Below are 20,082 nucleotides of genomic sequence, written 5' to 3'. Positions count from 1 at the left end.
ATGGAGATCTCCACCACAGAACCTAATTAGCACCTAGCGCTTGCAATTCCGTCCACAAGAGCCATCTCCAAGAAAGCTCTGGAGAAGGGGATATAACTAGTCGAACAATCGTTATTACCGCATATCAGCTAAGGAAGCACAAAATGACTGCTTTTTTCTCTCTTTCCTTTTGCGTAACGAAGGAGCATTCTTCGAGAAAGAGGCAGCGGCTGCAGAACGACAAAGTGTCGTGTGAAATGAACACAATAGGATATTTCCTGTCCAACCGAGACACAAGTCCAATTCAGACGACTGACCCGGAAGGTAGTCGGAAGGTGGGCTTTGATCCACCAGGCTTACAGGGAGCCCCCTGGCAAGAACTGATAGAAGCAGCAGGGGAAGAAAGCAACTTAATCCCCTGGTCATCTTTCCATCTTTCAGCAAAAACCAACCATAAATCGGTGTGCCGTTAGTTTTAGTTCTGCAGTCGGCGTCTTGGCTAGGACGGCAGGCCAGAAGTGATACGTTGATGGACACACTGGATACGTCTCGACCGCCTATCATACGCACTATGTTGCCCGTACGTTTTCTGTACCGAGTACAGAGTCGTACTATGCAAGTACACATAGTCCAAGCCGCCCGTACTGAGGGTTTCTCCATCGTTCATGATTTGCTTAATAGTCAGAAGTTTTCATGTGGCCTAGCCCTTTTCCGCAGGCCGCAGATGGCGATAGTCTAACAGTCTCCCGTAAATAATCCATTCCACCTTGTCTCGTGGGCACGCTGCCAAAAAAAATAAAAATAAAAACCTTGAGGGCCAGATTTGAAAGTCGGCTGGGCATCCAGGCCAGCATTCACCCTCCTCCTTCAGCTCTCATTTTGGGAGTTGCCGCACGTGCAGAAAAAAGGGGACTCCGGGGTGCGGCGGTGGTGGATGTACACATACTATGTATATATATGTACTATGTATGTATTTTTCGAAGCTGTTCAACTCTCAGTGCGCTAGAGGGCGCGTGCCCACACAATGCTTGCGAAAAATGTGTTAAAAATAAAATTAAAAAAAAAAATAAATAAAAGACGGTTTGTTTACTCTCTATTCGTAGAGAAAAAACGGTCATGGCCAGGGATTTGGAGGAGGCCAAGACAGTGACTTTGATCCGCTTTATGCAGACGACATGGTTGTGCATAGAATGTGGCGAAAAGGATTGGACAATTGGGACGCATGATATCCACCGGGATGTGTAGGCTGCTTTCCTAGAGGATGTTCGAAAAGCTGTCAAAAAGTGCCGGCCACCACAAACGTTGAACTCTTATTTCTTTTCTTTTCCCCCTTTTAGCGCATTCCGCTGGGAAACGAAAAGATTCGACGAATTCTTTTTTTTTTCCTGCTCTTTTTTTTTTTGTTTTTTTATTAGCACATATAATATTTCTCGTATTAAATTACTATGACTTTCAAATTACGGCAAATCCACACAAGGTCCAGGGCGGGCTGTCCATTTACTAACCTGGTGGAGTAAGACCTCCCGGGGCCCCGTTGCTCACAGCTAATGAGCGGCCCCGTTGAGCTTCCATGGGCGTACATGGAAAAAGAGGACAAAAATGGAGAGAGACAGGTAGCTTGTCATGACTCCGGAGAGAAGACCACAAGTGGTGTGTCTCCATCTTGTGTCCAGCGTCCTGGGATTGGGAGGTTTTTTCCTTTCTCATCTTTCTCTCTCTCCCTCTCTTCTATCTCTCTTCCTCTTCCTCTATCTCCATTGAAGGCCCCTTCCCACCCCATATCTTTCCTCTAGTTATGACCAATTCGATATCATTGACATTCCTGGAGTTCGACTGGAGCTTTTCTTGCTGAGCCCCTCCTCTCTCCGTTCCTGGGGACCCTCTTTTTGATCTTTCCCACGCTTCTCCCTGAGACATCTTTCTATCTACCTTCCGTAGCCCTGGTGGAGAGAGTGACGATATTTTGTCATTCAGGCTACTGAGGATCACCGCGTCTGCTGTGACGTTGTCATTAATTAACCAGATCTGGGACAACCCCCGAAGGACAATTAGAGCATAGACTGCCTTGCTGGATTCCTGGACGAACTGGCACCTTTCCATGCAATCCATCCATTCACTGATCTACCAGGTTTACCCCCCTCTCCAGGACCAGGGAATATACGTTTCAGCCGTCCAGGGGAGAAGAAAACAAAAACGAACCACCGTCCATTTCGACAAGGTATAGAGAAAGAAAGAAAACCACGAACACCTCGGCCTGATAGTGAAATTGTCCTTGAGAAGAAGACCACTTTGCTGGTTGTTTACTGTATTAACGTCTGGTAAGTAGATCATTTTCTTATATAACCACAGCATAAAAAATAAAAACAACCTCTTAGGGGGTCACATGTCAACCTCCAAATGGTTCGCCACCGATTGAACAGGTTTTTGTTGACTGTTCATATTTTCATATTGCCTCCAATTTAGCAGGACAAGATACAAAACATAAACAATACCAGAGAAATCAAAGAGAGAGAGAACAAGAGAGCAACAGGGAGGATCTATGTTGAGCACGGCGGCAGACTACCAAGCCAGAGGGAGCCGTTGATCGCGACTAAAGGGAGGAACTTTCACACTATTGGGGCTTCGAACCTCTAGGGAGAACAAGCTGATAACCCAAGAGGGACTCCATCTCTCTCTCTCTCTCTCTCTCTCTCTCCCTCTCCATCCCTCCCGCTGCCTCTCTGCCTGCTTCTCTTGTAGATCATGGAGTCGAGCTCCCAATATGTTGCACCTCTAAGCTTCACCACTCAGGACGATGCTGGATCACAGGCCGTGGCCACAAACAACAGACTGATAACGGCTTTGAAAGCTCAGCTACAAATGACACCACCGCTGACGCCGCATAGTTCGCGAGAGGAGATGGTTGATCGAAGTGACCAGGGACGGTCCTTGTTCCATAACTACCTGAGGGCCTTCTACCCATTCCACCCAGACGGACCGATCTCATCCTCCACTGTCACTCTACCTCTGGACCAGGGAGATGTTATCCTAGTTCATTCTGTACATACCAACGGCTGGGCTGATGGTACTCTACTTGAAACCGGCGCTAGAGGATGGCTGCCAACCAACTACTGCGAGGCATACGACCCTCAACAGATGCACCCTCTATTGAAGGCCCTGATGGACTTCTGGGACGTCATCAGGGGAGGCAACGGATCTACGCTTCAGCAGTTCACAAATCAGGATTACATGAGGGGAATGATTGCTGGAGTTCGATTCCTGCTGGTAGGTTGCCGTGTTTTTCTCCCGCTGGACTATATATCATTTTCTATATTTGCTTACTCGTTATCTGTAGGAAAAATCGGAGTGTTTGACGAGAGACTGTAGGCTAGTTAAAAGAGTGGATGGATTAAGACGGAACAGGAAAGCTCTCCTCTCGGATTTATCATCACTCGTCAAGCTGGCCAAGCAATTACAGGACATTGCAAACGGACGACACTTTGAAACATGTCTGGATAACATCTTTGACTTAATGTTGCTCAAGGCATTCCGCATCGTCACCAGAGGAGTTCGGTTTTTGGATGTCTGGAGCGAAGAGGTTGGATTGGTTAGAGCTCTGGATCATTTGGATAACAACATGAATTCGTCGCCTACCCTGGACACAATGTTCAAAGGACCTCTCACTCCACCTGTGGAAGGTTCGTTCAACTTTGCATCGCAGCTCATGACCAGTTCGATTGGCACTCCAAACTCGTCTAGCAGCTGGAGAGGGAGCCTTGGTGACCGCAGCGTGCTCAACTCCACGACTATTAGCCACAAATCCGGTCGTGAAACACCACAACGTCCGGCATCAGTACAAATAAAACGCGCCTCGCTTTCCCATAGAATATCATACAGCGGCCACTCATCCGTTTCTACCAAAAACCCAAATCTTGCCTCAGGACGATTAACTGCTGCCCACGACGGGTTTCTAGGTGTTCTTGGATCATTTATTGGCCTACATTTACAATCACCATCATCGACGGAACTGATAGTCACCACACAAGAAGCTGTTCAGTCTTGCAAGACGCTATTATCTGTTGTTGGAGAAGTGTGGGAACGCGATCTACATCGATCTTTCTTACTAGAAAAATCAAAGAATACCATGTATGACCGGATCGCTGAGCTCGTCAACGCCACCCAGAACACGTTTCGCACCCCTAGCAACCCCGACGATGAGACTATTTTTGTTCCAGGAGACGGCAAACGGCTGGTAGATGCCGCTACTGACTGTGTACGAGGCGCTGGAGATTGTGTCTCTAGAGCCAGGACAGTTTTAGAACAGATTGGGGACTTCGAGCTGGAGAACATTGGCCTGGGTATTTCCGTTCCTGGCACGGAATATATGGCAACACCAACCAACCGCAAAGTACTACCAGAGGAGACCGACGATTCTTTGACCCCAGTAACAAGGACGGATGAACAGTCAATGCGGCCACTGCCCCTTCAAATCCCTGATGGATCTGTATCATCGATATCCCTGACGCCATCATCCTTCACAGACACTTCAACCCTCCGTACTCCAACATCTCCCTTTGATGAATCTTTCAGCTCTACATTCTCCGCCTTTACCGACTTCAACGACTCATTTATCTCAAACTCCGACCACGACCTTACTAAACCATTTAATACATACTCACCCACGAAAACTACCTGTGATGCGCCTTGGCAGCAGGATGCAGCCATGTACATACCACTGCCTCCAGATAGTGACATGGATCTTACACTTGAGCCAACTGAAACAGAAAAAACATACGCTGTTGAAACACCTACGCGTCCAACATCACCCGCGAGTACTTCTCCCAAATCCCCATCGAAGGAAGACTCGCAAGCTGAAGTGGGATCGACTGCATCAGATGGTGACGAACAGGAGGACACTCTTTTAGAAAAAACCTACGCCCACGAGCTCATGTTTAAAGATGGCCAAGTGACTGGTGGCAGTCTTCGTGCTCTCATCGAGAAGTTAACATGTCATGAATCGACCCCTGATGCACTATTCGTATCTACTTTTTATCTTACCTTCCGACATTTCACTACCCCCGTTGAATTTGCTGAAACATTGATCGACCGCTATGATTACATTGGCGAGACTCCCAAAGCTGGAGGACCTGTACGCCTGCGTGTGTACAATGTTTTCAAAGGATGGCTTGAGGCACATTGGAGACATGATGTCGATGATATTGCCCTACCGTCGATCCTCAAATTCGCCAGGGCCAAACTTTTGATCACATTACCTACAGCTGGAAAGCGTCTCGTGGACCTAGTCGAGAAGGTGTCTTCCCTGCATGGGCCCGTTGTTCCACGGTTGATATCTTCAGTTGGAAAGACAAATACCTCTATCGCTCAATACATCAGTCCAGACCAGCCACTACCCCCATCAAACATGACCAAAAGCCAGCTAAATCTTTTGAAGCAGTGGAAGAGTGGTGGGGCCAATGTGAGCATTCTTGATTTCGATCCTCTCGAGATTGCTCGCCAAATCACGATTAAGGAATCTCAGATTTTCTGCTCTATCCTTCCCGAAGAGCTTCTGTCAACAGAATGGATGAAGAAGACTGGTTCTTTGGCCGTCAATGTCCGCGCCATGTCTACTCTATCAACTGACATTGCTAACCTTGTTGCTGATTCTATCTTACAATTGGAGGAGCCAAAGAAGCGTGCAGTGGTTGTTAAGCGATGGGTTAAGATAGCCTCAAAGTGCCTCGAGCTAAACAATTACGATACCCTCATGGCCATCATTTGTTCACTCAACTCATCGACCATCTCTCGTCTTAAACGCACATGGGAGCTTGTTCCTGTCAAAACGAAGAACCTTTTGGAAAATCTCCGAGAAATAGTCGATGTATCCCGAAACTACGCCGTCCTCAGACAACGACTGCAAAACCATGTACCCCCATGCTTACCTTTTGTTGGAACATACCTGACCGACCTTACTTTTGTTGATCATGGCAACCAGGACACCCGCACACTCACTGGTGACGAGAGTTCCATCGAAGTCATCAACTTTGACAAACACATGAAAACTGCCAAAATCATCAGCGAGCTCCAGCGATTCCAAATCCCCTACCGACTAAACGAGGTCCCGGAGCTCCAGACTTGGATACAAGATCAGCTCGTCCGTGTTCGATCTGCTGGTGATAAGTGTTTCCAAAAATACTACCGACGATCTCTTGTTTTAGAGCCCAGGGAGCGCGCAACTACACCCCGCGGCTCTCCAACTGAACCCAGTCCCTCTCTATTCGCTAAGGAGAATACGAAAGAAAAGTTCGACTTCTTAGCCTGGACTCATAGCCACAAACTTAAAGCTCCCGCTGCGTGATACTTTAATTCATCATCGTCTACTCCGTACCCGGCTCCCGGTACGCTATGTGATCTATTCCCAACTGCAAAATTCATGTTTTACGAATTTACGACCTTTATGATGATTACCTAACCTCCTTCCGTTCTATATCCACCTCCTTTCCTAACCCCTTCCGCCGTACAAAAGATCTTCCCCCCTTTTTCTTTCTACGGACATACCCTTTTACTTGCTGGAGTTTTTTTTCTTTCTTTTCTTTGCTTTACCTGATATCCCTACCAACTTGGTTGTCAATATGTTTATGCCTTTCTTGCAGATTCCATTGTGTATTTAAGCAATATACTCGACTTGTTTGTTATATATGTTACTTTAGATTTGAGGGTGGTGGAAATACCCCATTGGGTGGCTGCTTGTCTTATTGCTTGTTTCCCCCGCTCCATACCACTTTGGGGGTTCTTTTTTCTAAGTCTTGGTATTTGTCCTGGTCATTATTGGTGCGTCTATCTACATAAGGAAGCACGCAAGTGCGGTTTTCAAAATGGCGAGGTGGATGGGACAAGGGCATATATTCCTTTTCTTTTTTTTTTTTTTTTCAGCTTCTTTGTGGGTCGGTGAAAGCAGGAAAACATTACATAGTAGGAAATGGCGAATTTATTGAGTATTTACTGATTATCAAGGATCCTGTGTATACCTTAATCGTGTTCGCTGTATGAATATTATATGGTTTCTTTGCCTGGCGTATAAAGGACTGCCTCGAGCTTAAAATAGTATTTAAGCCAGCATTTTTTGTAAACATATGATTTGCCGTACTAATTCCCTCAATATTTTGAAAATAGCCGTGGCTGGCATGCGGGTACGGAACCTTTTCTGTCAGGCATCTGCCGATAGTTAATGCATGCGACATATATACATGTGTTCGACTGTGATAATTAAGAATTTAAGGTGTTGTCGGTCAGGTCGCGCTAAAGCTAGCCGGCTGCAGCTGCCACAGCTGCAAGATGCAGGGCAAGCGACGTCCCTGTCGACACGTCCGTCCCCATGTACTACCAGGCCATTCTGCACTGCATCGTGTTGCATGGCCGCCCCCTTGCTTTTCCCCCTTGTCGCGCTCACGGCGGAATGCGCGGGACATCACATGACCAATCAAAGATGCAGTTTCTCGTCCATATTTGCAACTTGGCGGTAAGGGGGAAGCGATTTGTGATGGCTCAGGGATGCATGCAGCAACGGCCACACCACATATTGTGTATACATATATCCTCAGGGTTGCTTTTTCTTAACACCGTATTAATAGTTCCCCGGTTGGCTCGTTCTCTAGGGCAAAAAGGCCATCTCTGATTCCTCTGCCGTGTCGGACACGACGGGTGTTAGCTGCGGCTCAATGCAGTGCGCATCATCGAGAGATCTCCAAGTAAACACCGAAGAGGCGTGCAGGGCTCAAGTTTGAGATCCATTCTCTGCCATTGACCCTAAAATCGGATCCATCGGTTCCCAACTCTAATACCCAAAACATTACATATACGCTGCTGCTTCGGCACCAGGAGAAAAAGTATACAAAAATACAAACCCATGAATTTGTACAACGGGGTATAAATCTCATACAGGATCCAATACTTCTACCGACAATCATATGCCACATGTATCAACTCAGGGGGAAGCCATTCTGCCACCTGTTGAAGGCAGTGACAAAGTCCGAGCAAGGTTCAGCTGGTTGGACACCAAGCTGACTCGTGTTGATTGGATTTAGCGGTGGGCTCAGTTCAATAGGTCCCAGGCCTAGGATCGGTACCATTGATGGCCTTCCATGGGCACATTGGAATGGGAATGCACACTTCGCCAGGCGGGAAACGAGATTTTGGCATTCTGCTATAGACAGCTCATCGTTGAACATGATAGCTGATCTACAAGCGCGAGAGATTATAAGATCAACCATCTTTTTTGGACAGCTGCCGATGCGCTCCAGCCAATAGTGGCAGGGTTCGTTCATTCCACACTTTTTTTTGGCAGACCCCTGGTCGGTATCCTTTGCACTATACAGCACTGATTTGACGGAAGCTTTGGAAATGTCTGTTTGATCCCAGATTTCCGAACGCAGCATGTCAATAGCAAGCTGAGGTTCCACTCGACATCGTTCTGCTATAAGGGTGGGCAAGCTCCTTAACACAAGGGAATAATTTCCCTCTGCCTCTCTCAGGACTTCATACAAACATCCCCAAGCCGCAAAATAGCCAGAACGAGTCTCGAGTAATTTTGCCTCTTGAGTTGAAATCCTGAAGTTTATAGGAGTAGGTAATGTAACAGTGTCGACAACATGTAATGGTGACAACCCACAGAGCCCTGCAAATAATTCCTCTACTCGGCACCTCTCATCAGCGGCGTGTTGATCAACCAGGACTAAGACTTCCTCGTCCTGTTGCTCCTTGCGAAGGAAAAAAGTCCGAAGTAGGATGAACTTGTGATCAACTTGGGCGATGACTTTGGCCTTTTTGAGAATGCATTTAGTAAGCCTGCTGCCAGGCCTACTCCTTAACCCCTCTAAACCATTACCTTGGAGACCCCCGCACCCCAAGCAGTGCGTATTGATGGTAGCACTGGGATAAAATTTTTCAGAACACCCTACCTGGGATGTTGTCGATCGAATGGGGAGTTCTGGTAGAGAAAAGGTAGGATTCTCCCATGTTTTAAGAAATGAGGTAAACCAGTGTGAGGTTTCTCTTCTTGCCTGGCGCTGAGTATCCGTAGTTGTTTGACGAGCTGGGGAAGGGCCTGATATTTGCTTGATACACTTCAAGCTTCTTGGTACAGTTTGACCAGTGCGTTTGTTTACATATATAGCCCTCTTGGTGAGAGGGTCCGTCCAAGTCGTCACTTCATCTAGCAGCGTTTGCATGTAGTTAGGCATGTTGTGTTCATGTATAGAATTGACTCTGGCTGCCTCCTGCGTATCCGAAATATCAGATGCGATCTTGGTATCGTTGTCTCCTATACTTTCTGGTGCAGAGCTCGTGGATGAAGGTCGCGACGGCAGTATGCCACCGGTAGTATCTATTCCATTGGCTGGTTGAGATTTGCCTCGAGGTAAGCCTGCGCAAATATCATCATATATATCTCTTTTCCCACTTTTCACCCTTGACCAAGTACCAAAATTTCTTGATGGCAGTGACTTGGCACTCGGTGGGCATATCTCTGCTGGTAGGCTTGTGGATTTTCTAAGGGGACTAGTGTCTCTTTGGGAGCAAGATCTCTCGTGATGCAGACGCTTCGCCCGGGATTGTTCATAGTGAATATTTTCAGACACGGTTAGAGACTCCTGTCTACACCGTTTTTTATGTTGCGGTTGTTGGTAGGAGAAATGGTACTGTTCTAAAAATCGGAGAAACAGTGCCCTGATAACCCCAATAATTTTCTGAATAGCTATCTTGGGGTTGGAAAATTCACGGTCCCGATTATAGGTATCATTGACTCGGTTGGTCTCGATCCGTACATAGAACATCGGCCATTTATTGACACCCTTGGATCTAAACTTGATCTTTTTGCTGAAAGAGCCATCGAGTAACTTTGTGCCCCCTAAAGTCATCCTTTCGATTCCACCGCTGACACCAGCAGGTGAATCTTCAACCCCAAAGTTAGATGAAGCGAAACACTGGTTAATTTCGGTGAACAATAGGTCCGCGCCCCCAAGTGAATAAACAGGGCTTATTCCATATGAAATAAATTGCACTTGTTTCGTTGGGCTGGGCGTTAAGGATATCGCAGCATCTACTGTAATATCAGAGCTTCGGGCTGATGCGGTAACCCATGACGAATATTCCGACGGAGTTATATATCCTGCATTACCCAAAATTGACCGAACACGCTCTAGATCAAAGGAATATTGATCTTCATTCTTTATTATCCGCTGAAGACCGAGAAGGGTTCGGGCTTTGCCTCGAAAGACCAGTTTCCGAGATCTAGATGCATCAGCGACAGAGACTTGGACTGGTTTTTGAAATGCCAACAGAAGCCCGGTCATTGCCTTTTTCAAGTCATCCCATTCACGGTCAATGTCTTCGTTCCTGCGAAGATCCTGTATACGACGCTTGGCTCGGACTGGGAGATTACTGAAAAGATCGTTCACTGTAACTCTTGTGCCATGTTGAGGATGCAAGATATCATGCTGAATTGGAGCAGGGCAAAGCCTTGAAATAAGTTTTGAGTGGCGGAATATGATTGAATTTGTTTGCTGGAATGACTTGTTACGTGAGGTAATGGTAACTAAGGCCATGGATATTAAAGATGAAATAAAGACACCTTTGCGTCCATAGACCTCACTTGGGGTATAAAATTTCGATGTATCTATTAAATAAGCATTAGTAAATGCCTTTGGAAAAGGTGTCTTCCATGGTACGTACGATGTAACTTCCCTATGCCACCGTTTTCGTGGAACTCATCTGGAGGTATCCCAAGGCCATTATCTTCCACTGTGCATGTGCCTTTCTGAAAATCGACCATTACCGTGATCGTAGATGCTCTAGCATCGAGGGAATTTTTAATAAGCTCAAGGATAACCCCATTCAGGTTCGTCACAACTGATGAGGACCTAATCTGTCCCGCAACCTCCTGTGGCAGCGCACGGATGGGAACATTTGACTCCATGGTACCTAAATTGAGAGTATCAATCCCTAATCCATGGAGCACGTTTTAATCCAAAATAATAACCAAAGCTGTCTTTAGTTGGCTGCGTTTTCGAGAGATGGTAAACAAGAGACTTTGATATGCGTAGCATGGAAGAAATTTCGGGTCTTTATGATCAGTAGGAAGGAACGGTCTAGAGTGATAATATATAGATATATTTCCCCCAGAGGAGTTGCTTAAAAGGTTCTCTTTTAAAGTACTGCCTCCTCCTGGCTCCCCATCGCAGGCTGTAGAGAGTTCACTTTTAATTCACCCCATGGCACTCGGATCTTAGTTCGAAACGAGTGGCAAGGTGCACGGATTGGCAGGAAGCATTGTGGTATCTCAGGAATGTTAGCTCACAGATACCCCAGACATGCTGAATCTCCAGAAGGTATATATGAGGCTCCCAGCCCGTAAATGAACGTGAATATAACATAGCAGAAACCAAGAGAAACATCTTGAGGTCTATTTTCGATGTTTTCGAGAGCAAAAATTATACATCACATGCCTGTGCTTACTAAGGAAAACGAGACAAAACTGGGATATACAAACTGAAATACAAACGAGAACCTCCTTTCAGGGCTCTAAGTGAATGGCTGTTTTATTCCTATTCCTTGACCTGTTCATATCCATCCACGCTTTTCCAGATTACACTCGATCCTCTGGTCGGCTTTCATGGGTTCAGTCTTCATATCGAAACTGTTATGCGCCTGCTCGTTATCGCAAAGGTGCGGTAATTATCTCTGCAAAGGAGCAGGAGAGTGCGGCATCCCGTAGCAGTATTTATTCTGGGGGATAGGCCACTCCACAACAGGCGAAAGGCCCCAGGGGCTAGTGAAAGATTTTGTCGGGAAAGTCGTCAAGAATGACCATGATTTCGAGATTTCTTAAACCGCCCTAAATCCTGGAAATACGAAGTTTTCTGATCAAAGGAGAAAAAAGAAGAAATGGCGAGCGTCGTGAAAGCCTACCTTTTCGATTGAAAACAGGTCCATAGTTCACCAGCGGTTCTACAAGGAGAATCCAAAAGAGGAGAGAAAAGGTGATGAACTGTACTATGAGAGTCTCCCCGAGTTGGATAGGTTAGCAATATCTGAGTGGACGTTCCAAGGGTGGGAAGATGCGGTCAGGGCGGGACATCAACGTTTCGGTCCAGAACGTTGAAAACAGGGATTCTCAACAGGTAACCCTCAAAACCTAGAAGGAGATAGGGGAAAGCCGCAAAATGTTTATCATCACGGCTGATCACCTGGAAGCATTCAATGCCTTGTTAGCTTCTTATAAATGTATTTCAGTACAACACAACAGCTCCTGTCCGAGAATACCTCTATATACCAGTTGAACATATGACAGCATAATGCATTTCCGCCAGCTCCCATTAGAGGTCTTTGCGACATTCTGGAGCGCTCGTTGTTTCTGATCTGAAGATATTCATTGCAGCCGAACTCCGGCGTGTTAACAGTGTGTTACTATTTATTTCGTATTTCCCAAGTTTAAAGGCTTATTTGATTATATAGGGCTATTTGATCATGAAATACTCCGAGCATACGCGACAACCAATGGCTTGAAGATACAGAGGGAATACGAAATACCTCCTCCGATAGGATTATTACACAATATATTCTCCAGCACCATTAACCAGAGAATGTTCCAGTCACCAGTAGCCCTTTTAACTCTGATTGACGGAAATAAACCAGATACTACACGTCTGTTGTTGGACCGTCTCACACCTCACTTTGGCGAGAGTGGGAGTGAATTAACTCCATGCCTTAAAAGGACATGCAAAAGAGGGATGCGGGGCATTGCTCAGCGACTTGTCGAGCTCGGATCCGATGTGAACTACAGCTATGGCACTGTTGATGGAAAGTGGCCTACTGTTCCTGCTGCATGGAAAGGACATACAAAAACCCCGCAATATTTCCTCGGCCATGGATTAGACATTCATGTAGGTCGCGGCCCGTTTCAGGCTCTGTGGGCAGCTGCATGGTGTGGCCACGCTGATATAGCAAGGGCCCTACTAGATGCTGACATGCAGTTGGACCGTTGGGGCGTGGATGAAAGTCCTCGAAAGGGTCTGTGGTGTACCCGAAGCCAGTGAATTCATTCAGCTCCTGGTTCACCGCGTATGAGAAAGTCCGTCGAGAATGATTAGGGGCTGGCCAACTGGGATGAGTATAGCAACAGGTTATGGAAATATCGGGGGCTATCAAAGCTTTTGTTAAGCATGGCGTTCCTTTGAATAGCGGACAACTCTACCTCAGAGATGAGCGGCAGGTACTGCTAGTTGTTATTGTGGCTGCGTATCGACCTTGTTCCATTACTATTATAGCTGGGTGCTACACCGCAGGCGCTACATGAATCGATCTAGGCTGATAAATTCGCTCTGGGGTGCTATCTGAATGCTCGAAAGTGCGAAAAAGGTGTGAGCCCAGACATTGGGCAGTATCAATACATATATCAATCATAAACCAAGCTCCAAGCAGAACGCTGTCAACTCAGAGGCACGTAGGGAGTTCCATATATAGGCCGGGGCTGGAATAAATATAACCCGTCGGGACCGCAACCGCCTGCAGGCAAACGCAACTTCTTGTATGACGATAAGGGAAAAAAAATACCTGCCAGCCTACAAGGAATCGAGATATAAAGCGCAGCGATAAAAAGCTGGTCACTAACGGAGATATATATAAAGCTGTATAAGCCATATAGTTTATCGTCATTCGAAGCTGAGACGAATTGCCAGCCTGCGAAAAAAAGGCAAGGAGGAAGACGTTCACATCGCTGTTTCATCCTCTGCTGGAAGACGGTTCTACGAGCAACCGTTCAATTATGACAACTGCAGAGACGTCTACCGGTATGGTTTGGCTGTAGGCTCGAGAGAAGTTGAGTCCTTGTTGGGTGGAGAAGCTAACAGGTAGCTACAGATCGCCATGCGAGACGACGACCATTTTCTCACTGGATGAAGCGCCTCACAAACCTGAAGAGCTCTTCGTCTGATAACAACCCCAATAATGCATCGAGCAAGCGAAACGGACCAACTACACTCACCAAGAGTAAGAAGAATAACAGCCCCTATCTGTCTGGCCATATAGATAGACGTTCCGCCGAACAGACGAACGGACATCTCTCCTTCTCTGAGCCTGCAAACAGTATACGACCAAGCCATTTATCCCAGTATGATGACCAAGCTCCGACAGCTGGAGATAAATCCGCTGCTCCCACGCTCTCTACGACCGGTGACACCACAACCTCTGATACAGGCTATTCCAAGGCTGGTACCTGTGCGACGGGGGGCAATGGGTTTAATCCCACCGGTGGCGGAGAGGGCAGCACCTTTTCATCCCCATCGCCTTCAGTACGTTCGCTGACTACAACACTCACAACCATTCAATCAGCTGCTCCCTCAACCCAGCTAAACGCAGCCCATAATTTGAACCACTATTCGGCCGGCATGGGCGGTGAAAATAACGCTGGATCTCACCATGCCACCACCCAACATCCCGGTGTCCAATTTACGCACCAGTTTCCCACATCGCCGATTACGGCAGTTCCACCGCATCTTACTGTTAATCCAAACCCTACCACTTATTCGAGCGCTACTGCGAACAATCTATTGACAGATAATGCATCGGTTCTCACTCTGGCCTCGTCATCCAAACGTCGGCGACGAAACTCGCTTGATACGAACGCATCGGTACTCGCCCTTGCACCGTCATCTCTGTTCAGCGGAAGCCGTGAAAGCTTACCGCTCAGTGTGCTGAGCGGCCATATGGGTGGGGTGGCCGGAGCGGACCAAAGTAGCTCATCTACGCATAATGTAGTAGGTGTTTTAGGTCGAGGAAGCGCCGCTAACAATGAACGGGCCAGCGTTCATTCAATGTCAGGTATTATTGCTCCAGACCGGGGAAGCGTGAGGAGTGGTATACATTCACACCACGGACGAAATGACAGTATCACCGGAAGCATTGGGATGCAGGTAGGTGGTACTATTTCCGGTGCGACCGGGCGAGTCAGCCGCCGTGGTTCTGGTTGGGGTGAAATCGTTGACTCTGAGGACACGGGAGATGAAACCCAGCGTGAAGAATCCGTTACAGGTGATATCACCGATGGCAAAGAAAAGATGGGCGAGAAACCAGCAGAGAAAGATAAGAAAGAATGCTAGCTGCGCCATCAGGCCCCCAACGGCTGGTCTTGTTTTCCATTTTCCCTTCCTCCGGTTAATGCACACACTTTTTTTTTTTTTTTTTAATTTTGTTACTGCCCGTTGCATGTATACCCCATGAGCTCTGTCTGTTATCCCATTTCCGCCCATGTTCCCTTTTATCCTGATTTACGATTACCACCGTTGCTGATCCAACCTCTATCTTAAACCCCAACTTTTATGTTTATATGCGTATGCTATTTTTTTCTCGAGTTGGAGGTTGTTATGTTACTGTATTTAAATATCACCCCAGTCTTTTCTAGCATCCAGTTCGGCCTTGTTAATGATGATATATGTTCCAAATGCTTTTATCTGGACATATGACCTTTTCCCCGTGAGATTCGATGGACGCACAACCAAACATTAATGCTGCACAGCCTGGAGGTGGCCGAGTCTGCCGTCTACGTTCCCTACACCCCCAACTCGCACATCGCCATCGATAATTCTGGGATCTAAAAAAAGGGAAAAAAGAATGAAGAAAAAAAGAAGGGCGAGAGGGCCAAGTTAGTTGGAGGTAACGAATTATTCAGCTCGACCCGTGAACACGCTCGCCACACTGTCTGCTGTGCTGTGCCTTTGCTATGAGAACTGAAGTCTTATTTCTTCTCAAATTGTTGTTGACTCTGATAGAACAAGCACCTGTCAAGGCGGTGCCATGCACACAGTTACATGGTCGTTACAGAGCACTATGGGTCGCAGGCTGAATAACCGCAGCCCATTGTCCAATCCAAACCAGAGGCGCCTTTGATGATCGACGAACGGACTTTTTGAGCTGAGACCGAACCCTTGCTGCAGCAACTAGTTCTCTACTATACTATGTATTTGGAGGATGGACGAGGCTAGCCAGCTAACGCAGCGATTGGACCATGGGAGTTGTTATAATAGCCCTTATAGGTTAACTCGGGTCCATCCTTCTATTATAACAAATATCGGCTGAAAAGAATCGGCGGATCATGAATGTCCTTTGCATAAAGCTGGCAACGCCTCGCTGATTTGTATCCATCGCCACTGCGTCAATTAGGACTGCATTTCATCAAACAGTCGTTTATATATTTCCCCCCGGGGTTTTCTTTTTCGTCTCCCTTTTGTGGGCCTCGTATTCCATGCTCTCATGGCGAGTACAGATTCAATAAAAGGGGGTCAACGTGGTACTGTGAGGCGTATCATTGATGCATTCGACAGAGAGGAGAAAGGTTATAGTGCTGAGTTGGAATCTTCCATCCCACAGGCAAATGGGCTAGCCGATGAGCAGATCAATGGACTGATCAATCCCCCAACCAACCATGAAACCAACGGCCAGACTAATGGAACCCGAAGGACCGCAACTTCATTAAGCCAACCGCATCTTCTATCGACACATTCCAAGCTCAGAACATTCAGAGTCCTCACTGGTATTGACACACCTGCAGGCCTAGCTACGGCTAGCCTAGTACGCCGACCAGCTTCAAATGTCGGGATATATACCCGCGTCGTTAATTCCGAGGCTCGTTACAAAAGGGAATACCGCTTTTTCACGCTCTTAATAAGCTGTTGCCTGGGTATACAGATCGTTGTTGCGGCGGCACTTACAGCTCTAGGTGCTGGAAATGGCCCACGAGTTTTGATCACCGTCTTTGGGGCTGTTAACACTGCCATTGCGGGATATTTAACTTATCTAAAAGGGTCAGGGTTGCCAAACAGAAAGCGTTATCACCAGTCCCAGTATGGCAAGATTAGACAGCTTATTGAACAACGGGAACGCGATTTTTGCATGGAAAACTGCGAATTGGATGTTTTTGAGGAGATTCGGTATATTCAACACATGTACGAAGAAGTGCTAGAAGACGTGGAAGCAAATACTCCCGAAAGTTATGCCAGTGTTAAAAGAGCTCAAGGAAATAAACCAATCCTGCCTTTATCTACGACTAAAGACGGTAAAGATGGAATGCCAATTAAAGACGAAAAGGTGGACGACGGAGCGATGACACCTTCGCCTTTACCAAAGGCAAGAGTTGCGACCTAAGGCCGATGCAGATGTAATTGTTATGATAATGAGGAGGTTTTATATTGTTAGTTTTTATTTTGAGCGTACATACCCAACGACTGATTGAAATGTCTCAATAGGATATATTATTCGATAGATTTATGCACTAATAGCCCATAGGGCACATAATGTCCAGGTACTCTTGTTAACTCTCGGGTTTTCCATAAACCACCAGTGTGACCCCAACACCGTCTGATACGATAGTGATACCACCAAACATTATAGAATGCCGAGAATATCTTGGTTATATTAATTATGAGTTTACTTCGCTCTTACGTTTCAGGCTGCTTCATGCCAAGTTGCGTCGTATTCAGCCTTGTAAATACGTGGCAGCCTAATTATTGACCTCCGACAAGGCAAATAAATAGTGAACTACATTCGATTGAACGCACTGCAGCAAATACATCATACGTTGGCATTGATATTTCAAGTATCAGTGGGAAAAACCTGCTAAGCCCTGATATATAACTATCCCATTACGACCGCTCGCGCAGCCTGATACCTATGACAGAGAAGCCTGTCAAACAACACAACTCCGGCCTCAGGAGATCTCGCAATGCCTGCTTGCAATGTAAGAAGAGAAAAGTAAAGGTACGGCTAAAGGCGTAGCTATTCCCATCATGACTTGTACATATGTCTAACCGTTATTCAACAGTGTGACGAGCAAGCGCCATGCTGCCATAACTGCAAATACCGGCAAACACAATGCAGCTTTCAGACATTCTCAGTGAACTCTCCTGCTACAGACAGATGGGCTCAGAAACCTGGAAAAAGGGCTGTGAAACCACTACCTTCTGCCAAACTGCTTCCAGTATACGCGGCCAAAGAGCAAGACAACTATTTACCTCTAGATGGGGCGTATCAGCAAGAATTAAACGTTAGATCTACTTCATTTGCTTCTCCTGAGAGCACCATCTCACCGCCAACGGAAGGAGTAACATGTTCCTTTACAGCTATACCACGGTCATTGACTTGCGTGCCAAACTTGATTCCAGAAGAACATGAGCTAATGCATCATTATTCTACAACCGTCTTTGCATCACTAGCAGACTACGAGGTGTATCGGCCAATATGGCAGGTAATTGTGCCACGAGAAATGCAGTCCGTTAATTTCTTAAAGCACGGAGTTCTGGCAATATCGGCCCTACATATCCATTATCTACGTTTCAGAGCAACGAAGCAACCGGAATTGAACCCACTGGAGCTCGAGCATAAGGACCTAGCTCAGAAACATTATCAAACAGCAGTTATGGAATTCGGGTCTCTTTTTCCAGAAGATATTATGTCGAACACTAGTGCGGTATTTGCATTTTCTCATTTGACTATATTCTTTGCTTTTGGTTCTTCCCATCTATCCGGACATGGAGGCACGATGTCCGATGCCATAGACGATTTACTTAGTTTATTTGCCTTGACCAGGAAGGCTATGGCGTTCTTGAGAATGAAATGGGATTTACTCCAAAAAGGAGATATGGGAATACTTCTCCAACGTGGCCCCCAGATTACGGATAGAAATTACCTACCGACAGACGTTATTACAGCGCTCGAACTGGTAGAAGAGCTATGTCATAGGTGGACGCCCACTCAGGAGAACCCGGAAGATCCTACATGCCAGAACCAGATAAACGAAGACGGTCACGATACCAAAAATGCATATCACCGTGCAATTAGTCAATTATGGGACTGCTTCGTTATGTTGGAAACTAAACGGAAGGACTGGGGTATGGCCCTCCGATTCCCTATGATATTTCCCGACACTCTTTTTTCATGTTTCAGAGCCCGGGAGCCGCTGGCAATGGTGATTCTTGCGCATTACTGTGTGTTGTTGCGCAGAGCACCTGTGCGATGGTGGGCCGATGGTTGGAGTATACAAGTCATCCAAGCTATATTTCGGGATCTGCCTCGGAACTGGCGATATGCTGTCTCATGGCCAATGAGCGTATCCGGGCTTTCGCCTACGGATATACAAAGAAAGGCTCAGGTTTCTGATTAAAGTTGATTTTAAATTAGCTTGGTCTAGGAGTCACGGCCTATAGACATGGAAGAATATGTCTTCACATGAAACTTCTGTATGAAGCTATCAACCAAGAGACTCAATGTGCGGTTTACAATTGCACCAAACACATGCTCAGCTCCCAAAATTATTCGAGCTGAGTGGTAGCTTGAGTCTACAATTTTAATAGACCATTTTGCGCCTGTTCCAATTACCCAGCCGGTTCCGATAGGGAGCTCATGGGTGTGCACCTGAGGGATGCGATTAACTGTGAGCATATGCCTAATTAGTGCCATAGCCTTTATGGCGGAAAGGGCAGTAGTTTACATGGCTTTAAGTTGGAGTTAGCTACCACTCGCCAGATTCGCCAGTGCCGGTATGGGCCATCGTTGCTCTCCAATCCTGGTATCCAGAAATAACATGATGGTATCTCTTCAAGCCAACATGGCCTAGATTACTATTTGAGACGGTACTCGAACGGTGTGGTGGCGACTGTAGGAGGGCGAGTTGAAAATATACATTTCTCGAGCGCTCACCTCTGGGTATCTGTGGTGGTGCGGTTGCGGATGCAATGCTCAAAACAAGAGAGCTCAACCTTGGTGTTGCTCTGGCGCAAGAGGCCTATGTCATGTGGCTGGTCCTGAGGTGCTATGGATGGAATTACCAGCTAGGAGTTATATTTCTGGGGGAAGCTGTTCGTCTTCTGAGGGATTCTGGGAGTACGAAGGAAGGCCCCTGTCTGCACCTACTCATGAACTCTGCAGCACTCGCGCTTTAGGCGCTGTTCGCATCTCACTTGGAGAATTCACCGAATCTGCCTTCTTAGAACCTGTTTTTGATAGATGGTTAGGCTGTGGAAGTGGTGTCCGAATTTAGGGAGCATATTGGCATCACAATCCACGGTGGAGGGCGAGATA

At 46.6% G+C, this 20,082-nt stretch overlaps 7 protein-coding genes across 7 annotated transcripts; 5 read left to right on the top strand and 2 right to left on the bottom strand.

Moving 5' to 3' along the window:
• Positions 1 to 1,707: 1,707 nt before the first annotated feature.
• On the bottom strand, positions 1,708 to 2,092 carry MCYG_01303 (uncharacterized protein; the record flags this gene model as incomplete). Its single annotated transcript, XM_002851153.1, has 2 exons — positions 1,708 to 2,004; positions 2,066 to 2,092. The coding sequence occupies 2 exons, from the start codon at positions 2,090 to 2,092 to the stop codon at positions 1,708 to 1,710; spliced, it is 324 nt and encodes a 107-aa protein (XP_002851199.1).
• A 629-nt stretch (positions 2,093 to 2,721) lies between these two features.
• On the top strand, positions 2,722 to 6,316 carry MCYG_01302 (cell division control protein 25; the record flags this gene model as incomplete). Its single annotated transcript, XM_002851152.1, has 2 exons — positions 2,722 to 3,243; positions 3,314 to 6,316. 2 exons carry the CDS (start codon positions 2,722 to 2,724, stop codon positions 6,314 to 6,316), a joined length of 3,525 nt encoding a protein of 1,174 aa, XP_002851198.1.
• A 1,621-nt stretch (positions 6,317 to 7,937) lies between these two features.
• Positions 7,938 to 10,930, bottom strand: MCYG_01301 (DNA mismatch repair protein; the record flags this gene model as incomplete). The annotated part of the gene is made up of 2 exons (XM_002851151.1): positions 7,938 to 10,630; positions 10,687 to 10,930. The coding sequence occupies 2 exons, from the start codon at positions 10,928 to 10,930 to the stop codon at positions 7,938 to 7,940; spliced, it is 2,937 nt and encodes a 978-aa protein (XP_002851197.1).
• A 1,813-nt stretch (positions 10,931 to 12,743) lies between these two features.
• MCYG_01300 (uncharacterized protein) lies at positions 12,744 to 13,049 on the top strand (the record flags this gene model as incomplete). Its single annotated transcript, XM_002851150.1, has 1 exon — positions 12,744 to 13,049. The coding sequence occupies one exon, from the start codon at positions 12,744 to 12,746 to the stop codon at positions 13,047 to 13,049; it is 306 nt and encodes a 101-aa protein (XP_002851196.1).
• Positions 13,050 to 13,777: 728 nt separating this feature from the next.
• On the top strand, positions 13,778 to 15,110 carry MCYG_01299 (conserved hypothetical protein; the record flags this gene model as incomplete). Its single annotated transcript, XM_002851149.1, has 2 exons — positions 13,778 to 13,802; positions 13,873 to 15,110. 2 exons carry the CDS (start codon positions 13,778 to 13,780, stop codon positions 15,108 to 15,110), a joined length of 1,263 nt encoding a protein of 420 aa, XP_002851195.1.
• Positions 15,111 to 16,260: 1,150 nt separating this feature from the next.
• MCYG_01298 (conserved hypothetical protein) lies at positions 16,261 to 17,151 on the top strand (the record flags this gene model as incomplete). The annotated part of the gene is made up of 1 exon (XM_002851148.1): positions 16,261 to 17,151. The coding sequence occupies one exon, from the start codon at positions 16,261 to 16,263 to the stop codon at positions 17,149 to 17,151; it is 891 nt and encodes a 296-aa protein (XP_002851194.1).
• Positions 17,152 to 17,728: 577 nt separating this feature from the next.
• MCYG_01297 (C6 zinc finger domain-containing protein) lies at positions 17,729 to 19,165 on the top strand (the record flags this gene model as incomplete). The annotated part of the gene is made up of 2 exons (XM_002851147.1): positions 17,729 to 17,743; positions 17,828 to 19,165. The coding sequence occupies 2 exons, from the start codon at positions 17,729 to 17,731 to the stop codon at positions 19,163 to 19,165; spliced, it is 1,353 nt and encodes a 450-aa protein (XP_002851193.1).
• Between the last annotated feature and the right edge of the window lie 917 nt (positions 19,166 to 20,082).

This window comes from Microsporum canis, genomic scaffold, assembly GCF_000151145.1.
Source record: "Microsporum canis CBS 113480 supercont1.1 genomic scaffold, whole genome shotgun sequence".
Lineage (NCBI taxonomy): Eukaryota > Fungi > Ascomycota > Eurotiomycetes > Onygenales > Arthrodermataceae > Microsporum > Microsporum canis.
Note: the sequence above shows the minus strand (reverse complement) of the source record. Positions and strands in the feature narration are given on the sequence as shown.